This window comes from Barbatula barbatula (genome assembly GCF_947034865.1).
Source record: "Barbatula barbatula genome assembly, chromosome: 2".
In the NCBI taxonomy this organism is placed as follows: Eukaryota; Metazoa; Chordata; class Actinopteri; order Cypriniformes; family Nemacheilidae; genus Barbatula; species Barbatula barbatula.
In genome coordinates this window covers 30,772,959-30,794,510 of record NC_136767.1, presented here as the reverse complement: position 1 = coordinate 30,794,510, position 21,552 = coordinate 30,772,959, and the positions used below count along the sequence as shown (strand labels likewise).

The 21,552-nt window shown below is 38.3% G+C and overlaps 2 protein-coding genes across 2 annotated transcripts; both read left to right on the top strand.

The window, feature by feature from the left end:
• osmr (oncostatin M receptor) lies at positions 1-7,030 on the top strand (the record flags this gene model as incomplete). Its single annotated transcript, XM_079472327.1, has 14 exons — positions 1-40; positions 334-473; positions 560-698; positions 1,955-2,218; positions 2,478-2,589; positions 2,916-3,076; positions 4,024-4,157; positions 4,369-4,519; positions 4,945-5,021; positions 5,096-5,300; positions 5,394-5,570; positions 5,995-6,096; positions 6,513-6,671; positions 6,813-7,030. 14 exons carry the CDS (start codon positions 1-3, stop codon positions 7,028-7,030), a joined length of 2,079 nt encoding a protein of 692 aa, XP_079328453.1.
• Positions 7,031-7,302: 272 nt separating this feature from the next.
• LOC306903272 (2-hydroxyacyl-CoA lyase 2-like) lies at positions 7,303-21,542 on the top strand (the record flags this gene model as incomplete). Its single annotated transcript, XM_079472319.1, has 18 exons — positions 7,303-7,348; positions 8,053-8,134; positions 8,262-8,334; positions 8,428-8,724; positions 12,730-12,931; positions 13,018-13,145; positions 15,035-15,173; positions 15,339-15,450; positions 15,562-15,661; positions 15,879-15,976; positions 16,920-17,056; positions 17,177-17,311; positions 18,587-18,701; positions 18,826-18,995; positions 19,092-19,162; positions 19,308-19,379; positions 19,653-19,758; positions 20,215-21,542. 18 exons carry the CDS (start codon positions 7,303-7,305, stop codon positions 20,391-20,393), a joined length of 2,262 nt encoding a protein of 753 aa, XP_079328445.1. The 3' UTR covers positions 20,394-21,542.
• Between the last annotated feature and the right edge of the window lie 10 nt (positions 21,543-21,552).

The window sequence follows — 21,552 nt, the reverse complement described above, 5'->3', positions numbered from 1 at the left end:
ATGGAACAGAAGAGCAGAGATGAATCCAACATGAGGTCTTGTACATCCACCGAGATGATTTACTCTTGGACAAACATACTTATGTTCATCATCATCTTTCAACATGTTAAGAGATGTGATTCTTCAGGTCAGATGAATTTATTGCTGTTTTATATCATTTGTTTTTCTTATGTCCATTCTGCTTAAAAAATACTCATTTTAGTTCTTTTGTCAAGTTGCTTTTCTTCAAACATTGTTTGTATTAATGTTTACATTCACACTAAATATGTAAAGCACCAGGACTAGCGATGTAAAGCATTATTTATGTTACATATTTCGATGATGTTCTTGTAGATGACATCACTGTGCCGAACATCTTCAAACTTCGGGCTTTGGACATGTGGAGACTGGAGATGAAGACGAGTGAAGAACATAGAAATCAGACGTATAAAATACAAGTTGGTCGCACAAAAAACATGGAAACTATCGACAGAGTGAGTTTAACCGTCCCACTGCCTCCTGACACAGAGTTTTGTGTTTTTATTCGTATGGACAGTAATGATTTTCTGTGCATTGACAGATGTCATTGAATGCTGTTGCTGACACAGTGATCTGGACGTCACAGATACCGCTGAACTGCACAGATCATTCTGTGAGAATAAGACGCATCTCTGATAACTCAACACTTGGATCCTGGAGCGCATGGAAAACTCACTATGGTGGGGAATTTAAAATCAGTTTTCTGTGCTGATAATAATGTGCGTCACATCCCAGCTGAAAAAAATGTTCACAGTGAGAGCTGTATTGGTTTTAAAGGAAGCTTTAATGGTATCTGGGGGTCTCTACTGGTAGTGTGTTGTGTTCTATTGGTGGGATTTTATTGGGTGGATGAGAACCTATCAACACCATTGAATCCTACAGGAATAAAACACATATTACATTAAGAAATGTTGTTCTGGTTTTAATGGTAAACAACTGATGGTTCATAATGGTGTTTGAAATGGAATCCGTGTTAACTACATTTGATATGTTTTTGTATATATTGTATATAAATAATATATTTTTAGTATTATTAATACGCTTAAAAAAAGGTTGGGTTGTTTCAAACCGAGTTTGGGTCAAATACAGACATTTTCAATGTTCATTTTCTAATCTCTCTCACGTACCTTCTCTGGATCGGATCTGCCCGCTGCTACAAGATCTGTAGATTCTCTTCCACCAACACCTGACCGATCAGTTCTGACTTCAATCTCTTTTTTACTCTTTAAAACTAAAACAAGAATACTTCTGTCTTTTCTCTGTATACTGTGGTAGGCGAGACCAGCTTTTATATTGCACTTGTGCTTTTTGTTTTCCTTATTTTGTTCCAATTGCTTCCGTTGTTTACCCGTCTGTAAGTCGCTTTGGATAAAAGCGTCGGCTAAATGTAAATGTCCATAAACCATATTTTACCCAAAGGGTTCAAACAAACCAGACTTTTTTAGCACTAAACCATATTTGACTTCTGATGTAACGTTGTAGGATATGAACTTCTTCTTTTTGTCATTTACATGGTTCATGTCTGTTGTGAGCCTCTCAACTGTCAGGGATGAATAAGCTTTTTTTGTCGACCCGCCTCACACAAAACTAAGCTGGTTGTCTTTTTAGATTGTTAGAATCACACAATGATCCCGTGAGCTATCAGATACACCTTGAGCTCCTAACAGGCCTATTGAGAGTCAGTTTAGTAAAACTTCAATAGTACTATTGAGCTCAGTTTGAGACATTATTGAGATCTCTTCTGATGGAGACATTTGTGAGATTTTCTCAGGAGAAACATATGAGATGCAGATGAGTTTTAAGCAACATTTTCCATTTGCTTTCCATTAAATCCTATTCACATCAATGAGAAAGAATTGAGATATTAAAAAGATGTGATGAGTTCATGTCTGTGGTTTATCCTACAGTAGTTCTTTTCTATTGGCTTGTGTTGTAGGGGATGAGAACTTGTCTCGAGATGTCAAGATGTATCCAAAGCACCAGGTGCTGAAAGAAGGATCCACTTTGCTGTTCTGCTGTGTTTATTCAGAAGATGCTCACATCACGGATATCTTTTTCAACAAAACCCAATACAAAGTCATCAACATAAGCTCACGGGTCAAAGCCATTCGAGTGGAAAACATCAACGCCACAAACCTGTACGGTGTCAGTTTTAACTGCAGTAAAGAGAGTTCTGGGGTCGCTTTGAACTTTGTCACCTGTAAGTACCTTTTTAAATAAATCATATAAAAATGATATTATTCCTCGTAAACGCCTAAATATATGTAGACACGTTAACATCTAACCATTACCTTTACAGTAAGAAAGGTTTTGTCTTCACTTTTTTTAACAACTGGTTTAATAATTTCTTATCTAATGCAACAGCATTCATGCGTTTTGAAGTGTCACTGAATGTGCAGTAACTTTTGTGCTCACTGCATTTACGAAACACTTCACTTGACTTTTATTTCCTTCTTTAGTCCCTCCTGAGAAACCTCATCGTATTCGATGTGAGACCACAGACATGAGAAACATCACCTGCACATGGAAAGTAAGCAGAGCTCCAAACCTCGGCGGAAGCCGCAAAAGGAAGTACAGATTACTTATCAGCTGACTCAGATTTCATCACGGTTCACAAAAACACATTCTAGCAAAGACGAAACGCACCCTGATCCAGTTATCTGTTGTTTTTCATCATGATAGATATGAATCATTTAAAAGAGCGTGCAAGGCTGTAAAATGAATCATTTCGAGTTAGTCTTTTACATGTATGCACTTGGCAAACGCTTTTACCTAAAGTGACGACTGAGTAAGTTATATATTCATCAGTACGTGTGTGAATCAACCCCACAACCTTAATGCTGCTCGAGCTTCAGTCCAATAATGGTTATTATCTATGACTTTGTTTTTGAGAACAGGGACTCTGAGGTTGTCACGTGTAGTCTGGAGAACAGTCATCTTCTGGTCTCCTGCAGTTTTCCAGTCATCCAACAGCAGGTCACTTACAGCATCACTTTATGTGTCACAAACAGTTTGGGGCGAGAGAGTGAACACTACATATTCAACATCACAGACACAGGTGAATATGATTTTAACTTCATCCAAACTGTTCATGATCCGGCACTGATATTCTTATAAATTCATGAAATGTGGATATTGTGATACACATCGGACCGGGGACGTGTTTGTATTTCCTTCAGTTTCTATGAGACTGTTTTTAGTAGAAAGCCGATCATTTGTTAAACCCACATCTGTCAGCTATCCGCCTACACTTCTGTAACATGTGTATGTAGGATAATATACGCACACTTTATACACTTTATACAAAGTCAACTGACCCATAACAGGGGACGGTTGCAACATTCATTAATATGTAATAAAACTATTGTATAACATCATTTTGATATTTCTTTATTTTATTTGTGAACAAACAGGGTCTTTAAAAAGTGAAACTGGCAAAATATTTTAAATAAAAGAACAAGATACTGAAAATGTACTGAAATACTTGTGCGCACTGAACTGAACTCTGTTTTTTTGTTCGTGTGTGAAGAGTTCAATTGACTCTCTAAAGTAAAGAGTAACAAACCATGAGCATCATACACCAGCTCATTCCTGACCGGAGGAATAAACCATGCAGCAACCGTCCCTTGTCGTTTACATCACATTTACATTTATGCATTTGGCAGACGCTTTTATCCAAAGCCACTTACATTGCATGATACTATACATGTGTTTCTGAGGACGTGCAATCCGTGGGATGAACCCATGACCTTTAGCACCATCCTCTGACCTCTGAGATACAGGAAAGTCTCCCCGACATACACAATATAATATTATTCACAGTCACAGTGTATGTAAAATGTAAAAGAATGATGTTTGCACAGCTTTTCTCAGTTGAATGAATCTCCTCGTTTCTTATCAAGGAACATGTTTAGCTTGATAGTTTGAAAGAACGCAGGTTTCTATTCATATGAGAAGTATCAAAGGTATCAAAAAATATAATTTATGAATATAAATGTGTTCCAGTTTTTCCATTCCCTGAGCGTTCTGAAGTGACGGCCGGTGTGTTGGATGCTGTGATGGACTTACAGTTGAACGGAAGCTTTAAAGGTCTCTCCATTACTTGTCAGATTGAAGTGGAGCCAGGAGGGATGACACAGGTAAAACATCTCATCGTGTGTTGACCGTCATATCATTCTCATCAAAATTACGACAGGAAGCAGTTTCCTGTTCGGCTGAGCGTGTGAAACCTCTTGTGAAAACCAAACCTCAGAGCAAAAATGAACCTTTTTCCCCCCGTTTGTTTTGTACGTCTCTAGTAACGTCCAGTGTCAGCGGTCCAATGATGTGTTCTTTGTTCTGTACCAACAGGAGTTACAGATGAAAGGTTCAGATTCGCTTCAGCATTTCACATTCGAGATACAGAAACTGCAGCCCAGCGTGAGATACAACGCTAGGGGTCGCTGCGCCACACAGGACAATGACTGGGGCCGATGGACACCTTCCAGAGCCTTTCTTACAGGTAGAAGTTATGAAGCACTGTTACTTAGGTCTGTAAAAATACACTCCGCTCACAATTCAATACAATATATAATCCTAGAGTCACAATATGATAGAAACACACCACTTATAACAATTGTAAGATGCCCTGTAGAGACAAATATGAATGGAATTGACATTCAAACGACCAAAACATTATAAACACATTTGAAAAAGCAGAAATAAAAACATTATTAACACTGAGTCTCTATCATTTATAATATTGACTCGGCATTACTTTTATTACTGTTCATAAACGGATCAAAACCACTGATGTGTTAACTTGAACGACCCAAACAATATCCCAGATTGTGAAACCTTGACCCGACCTCCGACATGATGACCTCATCGCTTCAAGAACCAGCGCTGTATGTTTTACACAAGCATGTAAATCTAGTTTCTGGACAGGGCCTTTGGTGACGGTGGACGTGTGGAGGAAAATCAGAAACGGTCCGGTTCGCACCGTCACACTTCTCTGGCGCACTGTATGTTTCTGTTTCTTAACCTTTGAACCCAACATACACTGACATTATCACGCACTCAACTTCATGTTTCTCAGGTCCAAAGCCATCCAGAAGTGTCTATTGAGGCCTATGAGGTTTGTGAAAACCACACAGATCCACAGAGCGATAAGTGCATCAATGTCACACAGACACGTGTGGATTTACCCGTTGATGTCCACGTGTGTGACCTCACGGTGCGGGCGGTCTCTCAGACGGGTTTATCTGTACCATCACAGATAACTATTCCTTCAGCGTATACAGGTAAACATACGTTTCTTTCTTTACGTTATCATACAGCGTTTAAGGTACAATCTGTAGTTCATTTTGTGCATCCCAAACATGCTGTTCCTGCAGAGGCTGTGATGAATGAGAAGAGGATTGTGGGTAACGCAGAGGGATTTCAGCTCTACTGGACGAGGAGATCGGCCTCCACGTGCGACTACATCGTAGAGTGGTGCATGCTGGGAGTCGCTTGCTCCTTACAGTGGAGAAAAGTCCCGGTTAACCAGACTTACTTATCACTCGAAGCAGGTTAGATGTGTTTTCATGTGATGTCTCATAGTACACATCCGTACGAACACCATCACGACACAAGTCACAACACAATCTCAACATTCTGTCAACGTCTACAGACATTTTTGTACCGTAAAATGACCGTAAATCTTTTGATTCTTCAAACTGTCTCCACCAAACTTGGCACCATCCATCTGCCCTTTCTAACTTTTGTTTTCTACCTGAGGCTTGTTTTTAGACTCCAATATACATTTGAAATCCTTTAAGATTTTTGTCTTTCCTCTGCCGCCATCAAATCTAAATTCTCCTTATTTAAACTTCACGCAAGAAAGACAAAATAAAAGTTTGGCATCACAACTACAAGTCATTGAAATCACATGTTAAATGTTTATTAATTTCCATGATTGTTCAAGATGACTGTACAATAAGATTGTTTTTCTAGAGTATTTCAGACCCGGTGTTAGATACGCTTTTACTGTCTACTGGTGTAACGCAGAAGGACACAGACCTCACGAGAAACTCATCGGATACTTGGAAGAACAAAGTAAGAAACACACACATCCTCCTTTTCCTGCTCTACACATTGTGTTAAGAAATGTCACTGAAACATTGCTCAACATGTGCGACCTCAGAGAAGCTTTTTATTTGGTGGCCAGAGAAAGTTCAGAGGTGTAAAATGAATGAAATCTGGATTTGGGTAAATCTGATGAGAAATGTTTAAGTTCATATTGAGATATTCAATAATAATGACTTTGGGTTACAGACTTGACAAATCTGAGCTCAGTTTGACATCTCTTCTCAAACTCTAATGACAGAGACATTCTGACTCTTTTTTTCAAGAGAAATATCTGAGACACAGATGAGACTTAACAAAAGTTTGCTCTCCATTTGATCTCAGGGATTTCTGCAGGAGAAATAAACGAGAGATTAATCTGTGATTTGTCTTTCTGACGGGTGAAGAGCCCACGCAGGGCCCCACACTGGACCCTCATCCAAGCGTAACGTGGTCTTCTGTGACTCTAAGATGGAGTTTCAATGAGGACGACCCGACTCACACCGCATTCATCACAGGATATGAGATTACAGTACATGATGAGTTAGATGGTGATATTTCCCGGAGTAAGTGTTCAAAATGACTCAACCAGTTTCTGTTATGTTCTTAGCTTTATAAACTGATCTATTATATATAGAAACTTTATAGGTAAGATTGATGCAACTGTGCTGTCAAAGTTGTTATATTACTGTTTTGTGTTATCGCAGGTTCTCACAGACAGATGATAAATAAACCCCACAGTAAATCTTTTACATTCAGTGATCTTAAGGAAGACCGGTCGTACACGTTTCATCTGTCTGCGTGTTCATCGGCGGGCTGTGGACCAGAGACCTCCACCACCATCACAACCAGAACAAACTGTGAGCTTAACCCCTGTAGAAAAATCACATTCAATCTGATGAACTGGTTTCAGATGAACACTTAAAGATTCTGTCTGGGTTTAAAATGTTTATAATGGTGACAGACTATATTGAGTTTTAAACTACACCGTTCATCTCAAGTCTCGTGTGACACGAGACAAACTACATTAACAATTATCACCTGCATCATTCCGCAGATATAAAGCCCAAAATCATATTAACATTGCAATTCCACCAAAATAACTGCTTATTTGATTTCTTTTCCGACCATTTTATTTTTTGGAGAATTATTATGAAATATTATGAAATAAACAATAAAAACCAAACTGAGCAAACCATGCATTGCGCCAAAAAAGTTTTCAAAGAGCGAGTTGATCTGTTTGGTGAGAGCACAGAACATGTTATGGAGATTTATAAAGGGAGGTGTCATCACCATATAAGCTTTATTGGAGCCGTTTCCTAATGCAAATGAACGTGAACGAGCATGGTGCTTTAAGTCCCCGTGAACCAGAAGTTGAGATCATTTTACTTCCGTATGTTGACATTTTTGTCACAAGAAACAAGAAAAATAGTGTCTGCGTCATTTATCTTTCTCTGCGATTTCATTGGATGTTTAAAAACCGCCTTTGCATTTGGAAATGGCAGCAGATTGACAGTGGAAGGGGAGGAGTTAACGGATGCTCCACCCAAGCAGTCTAACATACGTCATTTAAGATGAATAGTCACTACAGGACGGAAGTGCATTATGATATTTTAACTAAAGATGATGAATTTTAAAAGAGAATGACCCACATTGATAAACCTTTTACTATAAAAGCTGCAATATTTTGTGGAAAATTGAAATTGTCATTTTTTATTTCACTGGGACTTTAAGAACATGTGGGATTTATCATCAATGATTCATTACGGGTGTGCGTAAGAACCACGCAAGCAAATTTGATAAATACAGTTTTTTTTGTACGTAGGCACATTGTAATTTTCATTCGTAGGACAAAATATAAAACCTTTTCTACTCACTGTTGATAAATGAGACTCCTGGTTTAGTGTAAATATGTCTATATTTGTGTGATAATTCTTCTGTCAACAGATTATCTGCTGTCAGCTAAGATTTTAGTTTCGCTCCTGGTGTTGGTCGGCTGTTGCATTTGTCTGTGTTATTGCCAGAAAAAGTGAGTCTTCTAATATATTTAAAGAACATCATTTGAATATCATCACATGTCCTGCGATTGAATGCAGCACTTACTATTGTTTTCTTCTCTTCATCATGTTGACGTTTCAATGTTTCATCTTTTCCAGACTGAGAGAAATTCATGAAGAATTCAGATTTCTGCACATAAAAGCGCTGGACCTGGATGAAGATCTTTATGACGTAATTCATAACTATAAACATATTTTAATGTAACTCATGCTTGTTATTTCTAAGCTTCAATGTCACTGTTGCCATGTTGTTGTTTTTTTCAAGGCGAGTGAAAAGATCCGTACATTCAGTATAGAGGAGTGTCATTGGTGTGATGTTGAGGTTTTAGACGCCCATCACAGCACCATGATACAGAACACACGGCTGACCGACACTGAGGATCTGAATCATCTGTTCATTTCTCATAAAGTCACAGTAACGTCCTCCCACCAGCTCACTACAGGAATATGGGACAGTCAGAACACAGATCTCACAAACTTCACTTATGTGTCTTCTGAACAGCAGGATTTATCTGATAAGATGTTTGAGACGGATGAAAAAGTGCAGGAGGCCAAGAACTCTGTGTTTATAAGTGATTACGTCACATCTCAAGCATTCTGAAACATTTATAATGTGATCACTTCAACCAGAGCTGTACAAACCTTTCATAAAGTTCAATCTGAGGCAATGAAATAATCGCATTATAACATTTGCTTTAGAAGAAGAATTTATTGTTTGTTTACTTAAAGTATTTTTATGACATTATAGGTGGTAGTTTTGAACAAATATATCAATATTCTAAACTACATAAACAGATTGAATTAACAGCACTAGTTTAACATGTAAAGCAGCCCATCTGTCATGATTCTCGAGTGGTGAGACACAGAGAGAGGACCCAGGTGCAGACAGCGGGTAAGGGGTTAACATATATTTAATAAATAATAAAACAAAGACCCACGTGGAGGTAAAAGAACAGAACATGGGTACAATAACAAAACAAGACTAAAATAAACTATGAACATGAACATCAAAACTACACTAGACTGAACTAAACTAACAAGACACGTGAACTCACCACACAAACCACAATGAACCAGCACAAGACAGAAGACACAAGGGCATTAAATAAGGGAGCAAATCAAGAGGGAAACAGGTGTAGGCAATAATCAATAACGAGGTAACAAGAGGATGGGAACAATGACGAGACCGGAGAGAGTATGGAAGGCCATAAGAACAATAATTGTCTCTCTCCACATTTAACATGAGGTTATGTCATGATCCTGCCACTAAACCAAGAGAAACATGACATGATGCAGCAGAATCATGACACAACACATGTGTAATGCCATCAGATGTTCAGTTTGATCCTCGTGATATCTGCCACTGCGCTGCATGTTTCTGTGAGGTGCCTCATATACTCCATTCATTCTGCAAAGCTTTATGAAATCTTCAATCTAACAATAATCTAACAATAACTTTGTTTTTCTAAACGTGTTTTTAAACATTCTCAATGTGCATAAAGAGTATACTCATATATTTCTATCAGTTCATTTATTTATAGAGCACACGACTGACCAAAGTCAGTCTAGACCTCAGACTAAAAAACAGCAATAAAAGCAAATACAATAAAAAAACTGAAAATCAACATCCTTAATGGTGGGCCAGATCGAATAAATACGTTTTTAGACGTGATATGAAAATGAAAAAAGAGGGGGTCACTCTGACCTCTAGTGTTCCAAAGCATAGGGCCAGCTACAGAAGATGCTCGGTCTCCTCTGCATTTAAGTCTGGACTGGGGGACCGTAAGGAGATTCAAGTTCCTGAGGCATGTAGGAATGCAGCGGCTCTGACAAATAACTGGGGGCTTATAGACATATAAAGGGATTTAAAAAACTCTTCGGTGTTGGATGGGCAGCCAGTGAAGGGCCTTCATAATAGGGGTGATGTGGTCATAAGACTTTTTTTGGACGGGTAGTGTATATTGATCATTCATATATTTGGAAATATCGTCAAGACTCTATTTACATGTTTATACATCTCTGACATAGTTTCAGTATCTGTAAAAATTCAGTGCATGTTTGAGTTGCTAAGTGTTTACAGTGATAAACACCTCGTACGTGCGCAGTCAATATACAGTATTGTAGATGACACATTGGTTGAACATTTGTACCACTTTAGGGAATATTTCACTACAGCGAGCACATATGTTGTGTTTGTTTTTAGAAACGTTCAGATTCAGACACGTTACCGCAGCCCATCATGAGCTACACCACTAGATAGCGCTGGAAACCATCACACGGATGATATAAGAGTCATGACGGACCATAGTAGTGAATCACATAACAATAAAAATACAGAACACAAGCACAAATGCATCTCCAACCAAGTGGCAACGGATACAGAGATTGTGAAACATCTGTGATAAATGTAGTTTTACTACAGCAGCGGAAGCTCAGAACCTTAATGCTCTGTTGTCTCCGTATGTCTCTGTTGAGGTTGTTCAGAGGTACGTGACGTTCATAAGGGACATTTTCATTCTGTGGTGCAGAAATGTGTGTAGTGCGCGATGATGCATTGAAACCTTTTGGTCTGTTTTTATGAAAGAGAATGACTAAATGTTTTAAAACCTTACGGAAATGAACCATGTTTTTTGGTGCATTGTGTACTATTGGAAAAATCATGGTTAAAAGCATGTGATGGGGACCTTTATTTTACTTTCTCTGAAGATTATTAATGATGATAAAAACTAAGGTTACGTAAAGACACCATGAAACCGGTGTATGTGTGTGAGGTCAAAGGTCATGTTGTAGAACATGTGAAGAGAGGTTCAGTCTTACAGAACCTCAGTCAACTCTTAAAACACAACAGAACTAAAGACAAACACCAAACACATGTGATCCGTTCACACTTGAGCGCTGAAATTCACACGCATGTCACGTGGCCAGCTAAAGCATAACACTATGTGTATTTTCCATCAAGGTTTAAGGTTAAAAGTTATTATGAATATTTTAGAGAAAAACTATGATTTGGTTTGTGACTGGTCATCAAACTGCATGATAATATATAAGAAAATGCTTTACAGCATATTACTGCACAACTGAACCACTATAATATTGAGATTGACAGCTGAATTCTGATTTCACATCTTTTATTTTTCACCATTTTTCAACAGGGGAGTAAACATTGTGTATTTATCATTCAACAGCTTTTTTATTCAGATTTTTTTAAATGTTTTTTTTAATCTTAACAAAATGGATTACACAACAACACAAACAGGAGACTCCACCCACCAACTATTAACAATAACCATCTTATATCCCAAATAACATTACCTTACATACATTTTTATGATAATCATATTTGAGTCAACTCTCTAATAACCGGGACTCTTTCTAAACTATATATTTATTATAAAATGACTTTTCTCACATCATCTTTGGAAGCATCTTGGTTTTAAAGAAGTTTTCCAGGACCTGCAGGTTTGACATCCATGCGTCATCTCGGGCTACGGGTATAATGACGTGGTCTTTTGTGGTCCACACAACGAAGTAGCAGGTTTGTCTTTCAGTGAGGTGTAGCTGCCCCTGTACTTGGTGCCAGTAGTGATGGTCTAGGAACTGAATGTGCTTCCATGGTGTGAGGTTCCTCTTCTGGCTCAGGTGAGTGACAGGTCTGAGTAGAAACATACATACATTAGGTTCATATAATAATAACTATTGAATCTTTGTGCAGTCAGAGACTGAGCACAACTGAGATTATTTAATAAATCATTTTCATTTTATTCAACATCACATCATCTCCTGCCTGCTGTTCTTCCCTTCATCTCTGTATCTACCTGGTGGTTCGTTCACAGTATTCATATTTTCTGATTTAGTCATTTCCTGACGAAGAGAGAACTAGCCAAACTGGAGTTTGGATCTATAAGATCTGCAAGCATATAGTCGGATCTATCATGAGAGAAGCAAAGACATTCCCGGTAAACCTGAGTCTGTACCTCAGCCATTCACGCTCTCTCGTGTCAGCCGGTTATACATTTAGTTTCTAACATAGATGGTGATAGACAGACAAAAGTTAGGGAGAAGAGGGAAATCTCTATTCACAGCAGCACTTGGCATTTGGTTTTCTAATGTTAGGGTATATGTCCAATGTCACGTGACTAAACCGGTAAACTGGTCTCGTTGCATCTAGCTTTCCTGTATCTCAGTGGTAAGAGGAAGATATTGTGTTAACATCGCAAGGTTGTGGGTTGGATCCCAGGGGATGGCAGACAGGTGTGCACGCGCAGCTCACTGCATCACAAGCCTTGCTGTCTTTGATCTCATGCGCCTATTTGACACTTAAGCATTCTTGTTGTATTGCCAAAAATGCAAGTTTTTACTGCAACATTGCATGTAAACACGTTCGTGCAGAACACCTGTTTTGGCAGATATCCATAAATCAGGACAGGGAAACACCACTCCCACAATCCGACAATGTGTCTATTATTCTATTCTCTTGAGGCGTATTCTCCTCCCCTCGCAGTGACAAAGATTGTTGCATTATACACCAGGGAATGTTATTCTAACTGTCAACGTCTGTGACACCCAGACAGAAAGTAAGAGTCCCCGGCATGGAGGAGAGAGCGTGGCGGAGGTCCTGCGGGCTCACGGGGTCAAATTCGTCTTTACGTTGGTGGGAGGACACATCTCGCCCATCCTGGTGGCCTGTGAGAAACTGGGCATCCGCATCGTCGACACGCGGCACAAGGCCACAGCTGTGTTTGCAGCCGATGCCGTGGCGAGACTTTCCGGTAAGAACAAATCTAAGAAAGCAAGAGGGTCCTTCGTGTTGCATGAGGATGTTAGATGGTGATAATCTAGTGTTTTGCCCCTGTAGGCACAGTGGGTGTGGCTGCAGTCACGGCCGGACCTGGACTGACCAACACTGTCACTGCGGTGAAGAACGCTCAGATGGCCGAATCTCCTCTGCTTCTCATCGGTGGTGCAGCTGCTACTCTACTGCAGGTCAGAAAGTTACTTCAAGGTGCACTTTACATACTCTCTGCTCAGCCTGGCGTGCTGGAACACCTCTGCCTTATCTGTTCCTCATATCGCTATTGGTGTGAGATTATATCAGGTAACTGTCCGTCACAGAGGTAACCCCCTGACCGCAACAGTGAGGCTCTGAAAGTAGAAATCATTTTATGAATTTAATTCTAAAACTTGAATATAACATTTCATGCGCAAGTTGTGAGTTTAATATTGAGTCTGTCAACAACTGTGTGTATAAGAATGCTTAACATGCTTTCTCTGCACTCATGAGATTGTGGTAGTGATGAAATTACAGGGTTTTATCTCCATGTATCTCTGACACAGTAAACTGGATGTGTATTCATCACCTCACCTCAAGGCTTATCTTAACTCTCCTGGTTCCTCCCGCCCAGTACAAGTGTACACACAGAGAGCAAATAAGTCAGCAATTACTTTTATATTATTATTGAACCGCTCTACCCGGGATCTTACGAAGCATGTTGAAGAGAAGAAACGCACTAGAAAGAAAATAACAAAGCAAATGATCTCATTTCAGTATGAACAGAAGAACAGGTGTACAGGGATGAAGCTTAAGGAACGGAGCTAAAGAAGAAACTTCAATGTTTGCTTCATTTTTTCTTAAGAATAAAATGACATGCTTTGTTTCTACTTGCCCGGTCAAGAGCTTACAGTATACTTATCTATCAAACCTTTCAGTGTAACAAGCACATCGCATTCTCATGTATATATTAACACGATGTGTTGAGTGACATTAATGATCAATTATTGTGGAGGGATTCTTTCGCTCATAATTTAATATAGAGGAGTCTCTGACACCATTGTTTGCGCATAATATTTCCTTCTGGAAGACGTATGATGCCAAACAATAAGCTATTAAAAGTAAACTGTTAGCTAGCATTATGATGTTGTGAACACTTATTCTTGTATTATAAAGTCGTTACTTTATATTTGTCGGAATACTTGTGACATTCAATGTTTCGACTTGCTCTGAACAAGAATGTCATTATATCATCATCATTATATTCAAATGAAATTCCGCACTGCTAAAATAATTTTTATTTTTGACGAAAAAGGGTTTAAGCATAAAATAAATAAGTCTATTTATCACGAAAATCTATTTATCACATATAAAAAGAGAATAGTTACTTTCACACTAAATGCTAATGATTTGTAAAAAAAAAAAATTCGGCCAATGGTCAATAATCTTTTTTACATATTTAAAGCACAATAAAATGTAAATGCTCCCCTAATTATTTTATATATTTTAATTAAGTAAAATTCTGAATTTGTACATATTGTGTTACGCTGAATGACAATGTAACAGTATTTCAACCAAATTGTGACTTTATTGTCCAAGAAACTTTACGTTGTAAGTAAAAAGACATTTTACTTATATTTAATGTGCTTTCTATGGACACAAAATCACTTTATCAATTTATGTCGACCCATGTATAAAACATCTGTGAAGCTATTCTAACTTCTGATGATCTTTATGGCAAGAACATAAAACTCCTTTTTTTAAATAAAATTAGGATGTGGATATAAATATGTGAGTATTGTCCTCCTAAGAATGTGTTGTCAATCTGATCCCATAAATTCTCATTGGTGCTGAAAAGTTGCAGACATAGTATATCTTACTGTAAAATACATTTGATATGAACATTCTGTTGAGTCGTGTGTGTAACGTAGAAGAGATCCTAGCTTAAGACATTAATTGTTTATGTTAATACAGCGAACAGTAATATTTTAAGTGTGTGTCATATGTGATGGTTTTGTGATCTGTTATAAATATGAAAATCTACAATTTGTACAAGAATAACCCACCACTCTTCCTCTTGACATTCGATTTTTGTGTTTTTTAGGGTAGAGGAGCCCTGCAGGATTTTGACCAGATGTCTCTCTTTAAACCCCTCTGTAAGTTCTGTGCTTCAGTGAGAACAGTGAGAGAAATCGTTCCTACTGTGAGAAAAGCATTGGCCGTGGCACAGTCTGGCACACCAGGTAATGCTGCGAATGACCATTTTTTCATTTAATCATTTATCATTTTTGTGAGTGATTGAAACATGTCACTTTTAAGTTAAGATATAGTGAATCACACTTTTTAGAGAGTACATGACCTGACTCTGTGTGCATAAGTACAGTTTGATGTGTATAACAATTTCACAGGCCCAGTGTTTATCGAGCTTCCCATAGACACGCTGTACCCTTTCCATGTGGTGGAAAAAGAGTTTGCCCCTAAAAACACTCCCAAAGGTCTTATGGGCAAAATCACTGCATGGTAAAACATTTCTCACTTTTTATTTCCTCCAATTTTCTTACGCTTTATTTCATTATTAAAGGAAAGGCAATCACTTTTACGTTGAAAGTGTTTTTGTTTGTTATCCGCCAGGTATCTTAAAAATCACTTATCTAACTTATTTGCTGGAGCTTGGGAAAACCGTGATCCCTCCCCACTTCCCGTTCACATCCCGCAGGCCACAGAGGATGAGGTGAGACCTGTCAATCGTTTAATGGCCATTTGAGATGTATTATTAATTGCTTTTATGGTTGCGTCACATTAGATCTCATTTGATTCTCATCATCTTTAACATGAACCATAACAGGGCAGAATGAAACGATCTAGAAAGCTGTGACTTTTACTTCAGACATGGCAGATTAGATCTTATTTACATGACTCGGTATTCAAGTTGTTTCATTCATTTCCAGATTCAAAGATGTGTGGAACTGGTGAGCCGAGCCAAGAAACCCGTCATACTGTTGGGCAGCCAAGCAACCTTGCCGCCTACACCTGCAGATGATGTCAGGTCATTTAGCCATTCTGTCTTTACCCAGTTTGTGTCATACTCGTTCATGGAGTAGTTCATCAATCCCCTTCTGGATATTAAACCTATTGTCTTTGTGGTGCCAGTCTAGATATTTAAAGACACCCCTCCTTCATTAAACAGTAAACATTAAACATTTAATATTGACATATACTGGTTGACACCTTTACATTTTTTTAAATCATATCGTGAAAAAACCCGTTCTGCTACTTTAGACCTGCTTACTATTTATTTTTCTTTGCAATAAAGGGCATTAGAAGTATAAAATAACACTCAAAAAAAATTTTCTCAAAAAATTATATTCTCATGTGGTTCAAAACTTCTGGTTCATTTTTATGTGGAAAAGAAAATATGTTGAGAAATCATTTTGGGGCCAAGTCAATGGGGCGGTGTTGTTTGGCTACCAACAAATATCTTCTTTTGTATTCTGCAGAACAAATATTTATTTTTCTTACAGAAAAAGAGTTTAAATCTTGGTGTGAACTATCCCTTTAGGTCCGTAGTTCTCAAACGTTTTCCTTGTTGTACAGTGCATTTTCGACCCTCCCCAAAATAAAGTCGCATAATCCTAAACTAGAATTTTAAGAAACCAAAAACATATTCAGTTATACAATGCTGAAACATAAATAATTTTGGTTATTTTTCTAGTGTTTGATTGCGTGAAAAGTATGATACAAATTCCGTGTCCCCCTGGATCAATCTTGGGGCCCCCAGTTCGAGAACCACTGCTTTAGGTCCAAAGGGTTTTTATGCTCCATATGCAACCAACACAGTTACTGTATGTATTGAATAAATTGATCATATAGAATAATGCTTTAGTTGTGTAAGCATGAGCCAAAAACGGCAACAATTATTGATTTATAGCACCCGGACATGTAACTCATGGTTGAAGTTTGAACTCTCTTTTTGGATGTGTGTCTTACAGAAAGGCCCTAGAGTCTTTAGGCATTCCTTGCTTCCTGGGTGGGATGTCTCGGGGCATGCTGGGAAAGAACAGTCTACTGCACATCAGACAGAACAGGAGAGATGCCTTGAAAGATGCTGATCTTGTGCTGCTGGCAGGTGAGTAACAGCGCCATCTAGTGTCTTTTTATTTTCTATGGTTTTATACTGTTCGGAATGCTTAGAAAACTAAGCTATTCTTTTTCTAGATGTCAATACATGATTTGTTTTGGTTTGTAGGCACAGTGTGTGACTTCAGATTGGGTTATGGAAGGGTGCTGAACCGACGGAGTAAAATCATTGCAGTTAACAGAGACAGAAGTCAGCTATTGAAGAACTCGGACATGTTCTGGAAACCAACAGTGGCCATTCAAGGTGAAGAAGTGCAGTTTAATTTCTTTCCTGAATACATAATGTATAATACATTAATGAAAATAAAATTCTCTGTACTATAGTATTAACTATAGTATCTAACTAGTTTTAATTCATTAACTGTAATTGTCATGATTCTGCTGCATCATGTCATGTTTTCTTAGTGTAGTGGCAGGATCATGACAGAACCTCATGTTAAATGTGGAGAGAGATAATTATTGTTCTTATGGCCTTCCATAATCTCTCTCCGGTCTCGTCTTTGTTCCCATCCTCTCGTTACCCTCATTATTGATTAATGCCTTTCACCTGTTTCCCTCCTGATTTGCTCCCTTATTTAATGCCCTTGTGTCTTCTGTCTTGTGCTGGTTCATTGTGGTTTGTGTGGTGAGTTCCTGTTGTGTTAGTTTAGTTATTTGTAGTTTATGTCAACAGTTTATTCAAGTCTTGTTTATGTGCAGTTAGTTTTAGTCCTGTTCTGTCTTGTCATTATATTCCCATGTTTTGTTATGTTACCCCCACGTGGGTCTTTGTTTTATTATTTATTAAATATATGTTAAACCCCTTAACCGCTGTCTGCACCTGGGTCCTCTCTCCGTGTCTCACCACCCGAGAACCATGACAGTAATAGGCCTATACTTAATTGAACACCCTATACCGGAGTATCTTGACATTTTACTACAGTTTACTATAGTAAATATTATAGTATACTCTACTACAGTATTTTATCATTTGGGCACATCATTTACATTACACACTTACAATCTTGTGATCAATGTTTTGTAAAGAGACTGTACTTTATTGTGTATATTATATGTATATAAAATATGTATATCTTTTGGGACCTTTTGAAGTTTAAAAAGCTCTGCACTAAATAAACTAGAATCAAAATCCATCTGTAGTGGACATGAAATGGTAAATGCGTCACATGATTTGGGAGGGGTCGTGAGATATGTAGGAAGTGGTTATCGGGCACCTGCTCACCTGTTGTGGGTCAGGAGGGGGTGAATGGGGAGTAAGTGTACTCTTTGTTGACCAGCAATTTATTTTTGCAACATGTTTGTGGAGTAATAATTGGAGTATTGGAAAGCTTTCTGTTTTTTGTATGTATGATGTCCTTTTTGATGCGTCACAAATACAGCACTCCCAGTTTAGCCGCTCAGCGGATTACAGCTACATCATATTTGTATAACTTAAGTTATAACCTGTGTATACATACAGTACATATACACTACTAAAAAAGGGGTTCTACACTGACAATTTATTTTCCAAATGTTTCAGGCGATGCTGGCTCTTTCCTCCTGCGTCTCTCTAAAGCCCTCAAGGGACACAGATGCCCAGAGGAATGGCCTCAAAGTCTGAAAGAAGGAGATTACGTCAAAGAGAAAACTAACAGGTGAACTTTCCCCACCTTTTCTATTCTTGCTTGCATGTCAGCTTTGTCTCAGGAGACTGAATGTGTAAACCTATGACCTATAACTCCCTTTAGTTTCATCTCGCTGCCTATTTGTTTATCTCAGAGCCAAAGCAGATGAGAAGACAGAGATGCATCTGAATCCTCTGAATGTTCTGCACCGGGTGGATGAGCTTTTGAATGAGGACAGCATCATAGTGGCCGCCGGGGGAGATTTTGTCGGCAGTGCTGCTTATATCATGAGGCCGCGGGGCCCGCTGCGCTGGCTAGACCCAGGTTAGCAGGACTATCGATATTTTTTGACCTGTTTGTGAACATCTAAAGCACCGTTTTGAAGGAATTGATGATTCTGTTTTCTGCTATTCACTCCAGGAGCTTTTGGGACTCTGGGTGTTGGAGGAGGTTTTGCTCTGGGGGCCAAGCTCTGTCGACCTGACTCTGAGGTAAGACTGTAAAGAAGTTAAATTGTATTGAATGCTTTGATATTGATCTCTGTTTGACCAGAGGACCTAGCTGACCTGACTGTAGTGACATTTGCCCCAGTTATTGAAACAGCTTTTCCCACGTGGTGCGATGTGTGTGTTACAGGTTTGGATCATTTACGGTGATGGTTCCCTTGGATACAGTGTAGCTGAATTTGATACCTTTACACGCCACAAGGTGGGGAAAACACGGCCAAACCTCACATATAAATAGTTTACATATCTATTTAAAAGACAGGACAGGGCGTAATAGGGTTTTGGATTACATTTGATTTATTTACAAATGAATTAAAAAATCATAACATTTTTAACCCTTTCCACATGCGATCAACAGCAGATGAAGCATGTTATGTGATTGTCCCCATAGACTTATATTGTAAGTGCATAATGCATAAATGCAGTATATAAGCCAGAACGATTGTAAATGAGCTGTTTTTTCACGTCATGTCAGACACCGGTGATCGCTCTGGTCGGAAATGATGCCTGCTGGAGTCAGATCTCCAGAGAACAAGTGCCTTTGCTCGGGAGCAATGTAGCCTGTGGTCTCGCCTTCACAGGTGAGATGGTTTACTCTAATAATATTTTCAAAATGTTGTCATAAATGTAGGATTTAGCACGAGTTTGAAGTTTACAGTACACCTCCCGAGTCTTCAAAAAAATATGTGGATCAAGATGTTTTTTCAGAAAAAGGATATTGTTGCATGTATGTTCTTTGACCTGTGATGTCATATTACTAACCAGGGAAATTATTTACTTGAATGTTGTTGTACCGTACAGTTCAACTACGTGTAAAATCGCTTTAAAAGAGAAGTCTGGGTCACAGTTATTTACCATTTTTGTTATTTAGTAATTTATTGTTGAGTCTTCCGTAGCACCTGTGACATTATAGGATTGCATAGTGTCCAGCAGTTGTACACTCAAGGAATACAGCAGCACTGACATTTGACTTTCTTCTATACATGTATTTGGATACAAAAGTATGAATTCGTTTTTTTCTTGTTTTCTGCTTGCAGATTATCACATCGTAGCTGATGGCTATGGGGGCAAGGGTTACCTGGTTGGGCGACAGGATGAGTCACAACTTGATGACATCATTAAAAAGGCACAGAAGGAAAGTAGAGAGGGAAAAGCCATTCTGTTAAACGTTCTGATTGGGAAAACCAACTTCAGGGAGGGCTCTATCTCCGTCTAAACAGCGACACTGTGCACGATCCTGCCTAGAAACCCAAAGTTCTCTTTTATGTTTTACATTTCAATTTTATGTTTTAATTTTAAAGCCTAATTAATTTATATGCGGTGCACATTTCAGTACATTTACAGACTGACTTGTTAAAACAAAAAGAAGTTAAGTTATTGGAATGGAAGCAGAGTATCAAATGTGTGCAACAACATACCAGATTGCAGCGGTGTTGTAACTAGGACAGTTTTTAAAGTTAAACTGGGTGAAACTCAGAAAAAGGACAGGTTGTGGTCATCTTTCTCTCCACCAGAAATAAGACAATATTTCTCTCAAAGAGAGCTGATGTTTAATACATTTTTACATTGTGACATTATTTTATAAGTAAGCACATACATTTACCCAATGTCTCAGTGTTGTATTGGGGAAATAAGGCTTATTTTTTTCTTGTAATACTTAATTTGACAAGTATCATGTTGTAGAATTTGTTGTACTGGTCCGGCCTCAAGCTCTGGAGCATTTGAAGAAGCCGCTTTAGGACCAAAGGCCTTAACCAGGATCGCTTTAAAGCTGATTTAGGTCATAACCACCAAATTTGGATTTATAATCCCGCTTACTTTCTCCTTCCTCCATAGCATTACACTACTGCAAAGGTATTTTCATCTTCAAATAATGTCAAATTAAAAGATAAGATGGCCAAAACTGTGACTTGAGCACTAAAGGGCAAACCACTAAATGTTTCCATATGTTAACACTAGTATTGACAAGAACCAACGAAGCCCAAAAAATCAGAGACAAGTGTGTGAACGTTTCTTAGTCTTGATATTTATGTGTGACAGCGTATAAATGTATGAGAGTATATGAAATTATATAATCATTCAATGTATTAATAACAATATCATATTTTTATATTTTGCCAGTTCGGGAAGCAAGTTCTACACGTACGTCTACATTTTTGTTGGCTTAATTTCCTCCTACACACTACAAACTAATCCACCAGTGGCGGCTGGTGAAAAATATTTTAGGTGGGGCTGTTTGTGTGTGTGTGTGGGGATCCTCCCCCAGAATTTTTTTAACTTCATAGATTTGATTTCCTGCATTCTGGTGCATTTTAGTCCATGTCCCTTGCCTATACCAATAAAAGAACTCAAACCAGTCAATACCAATGGTCTAA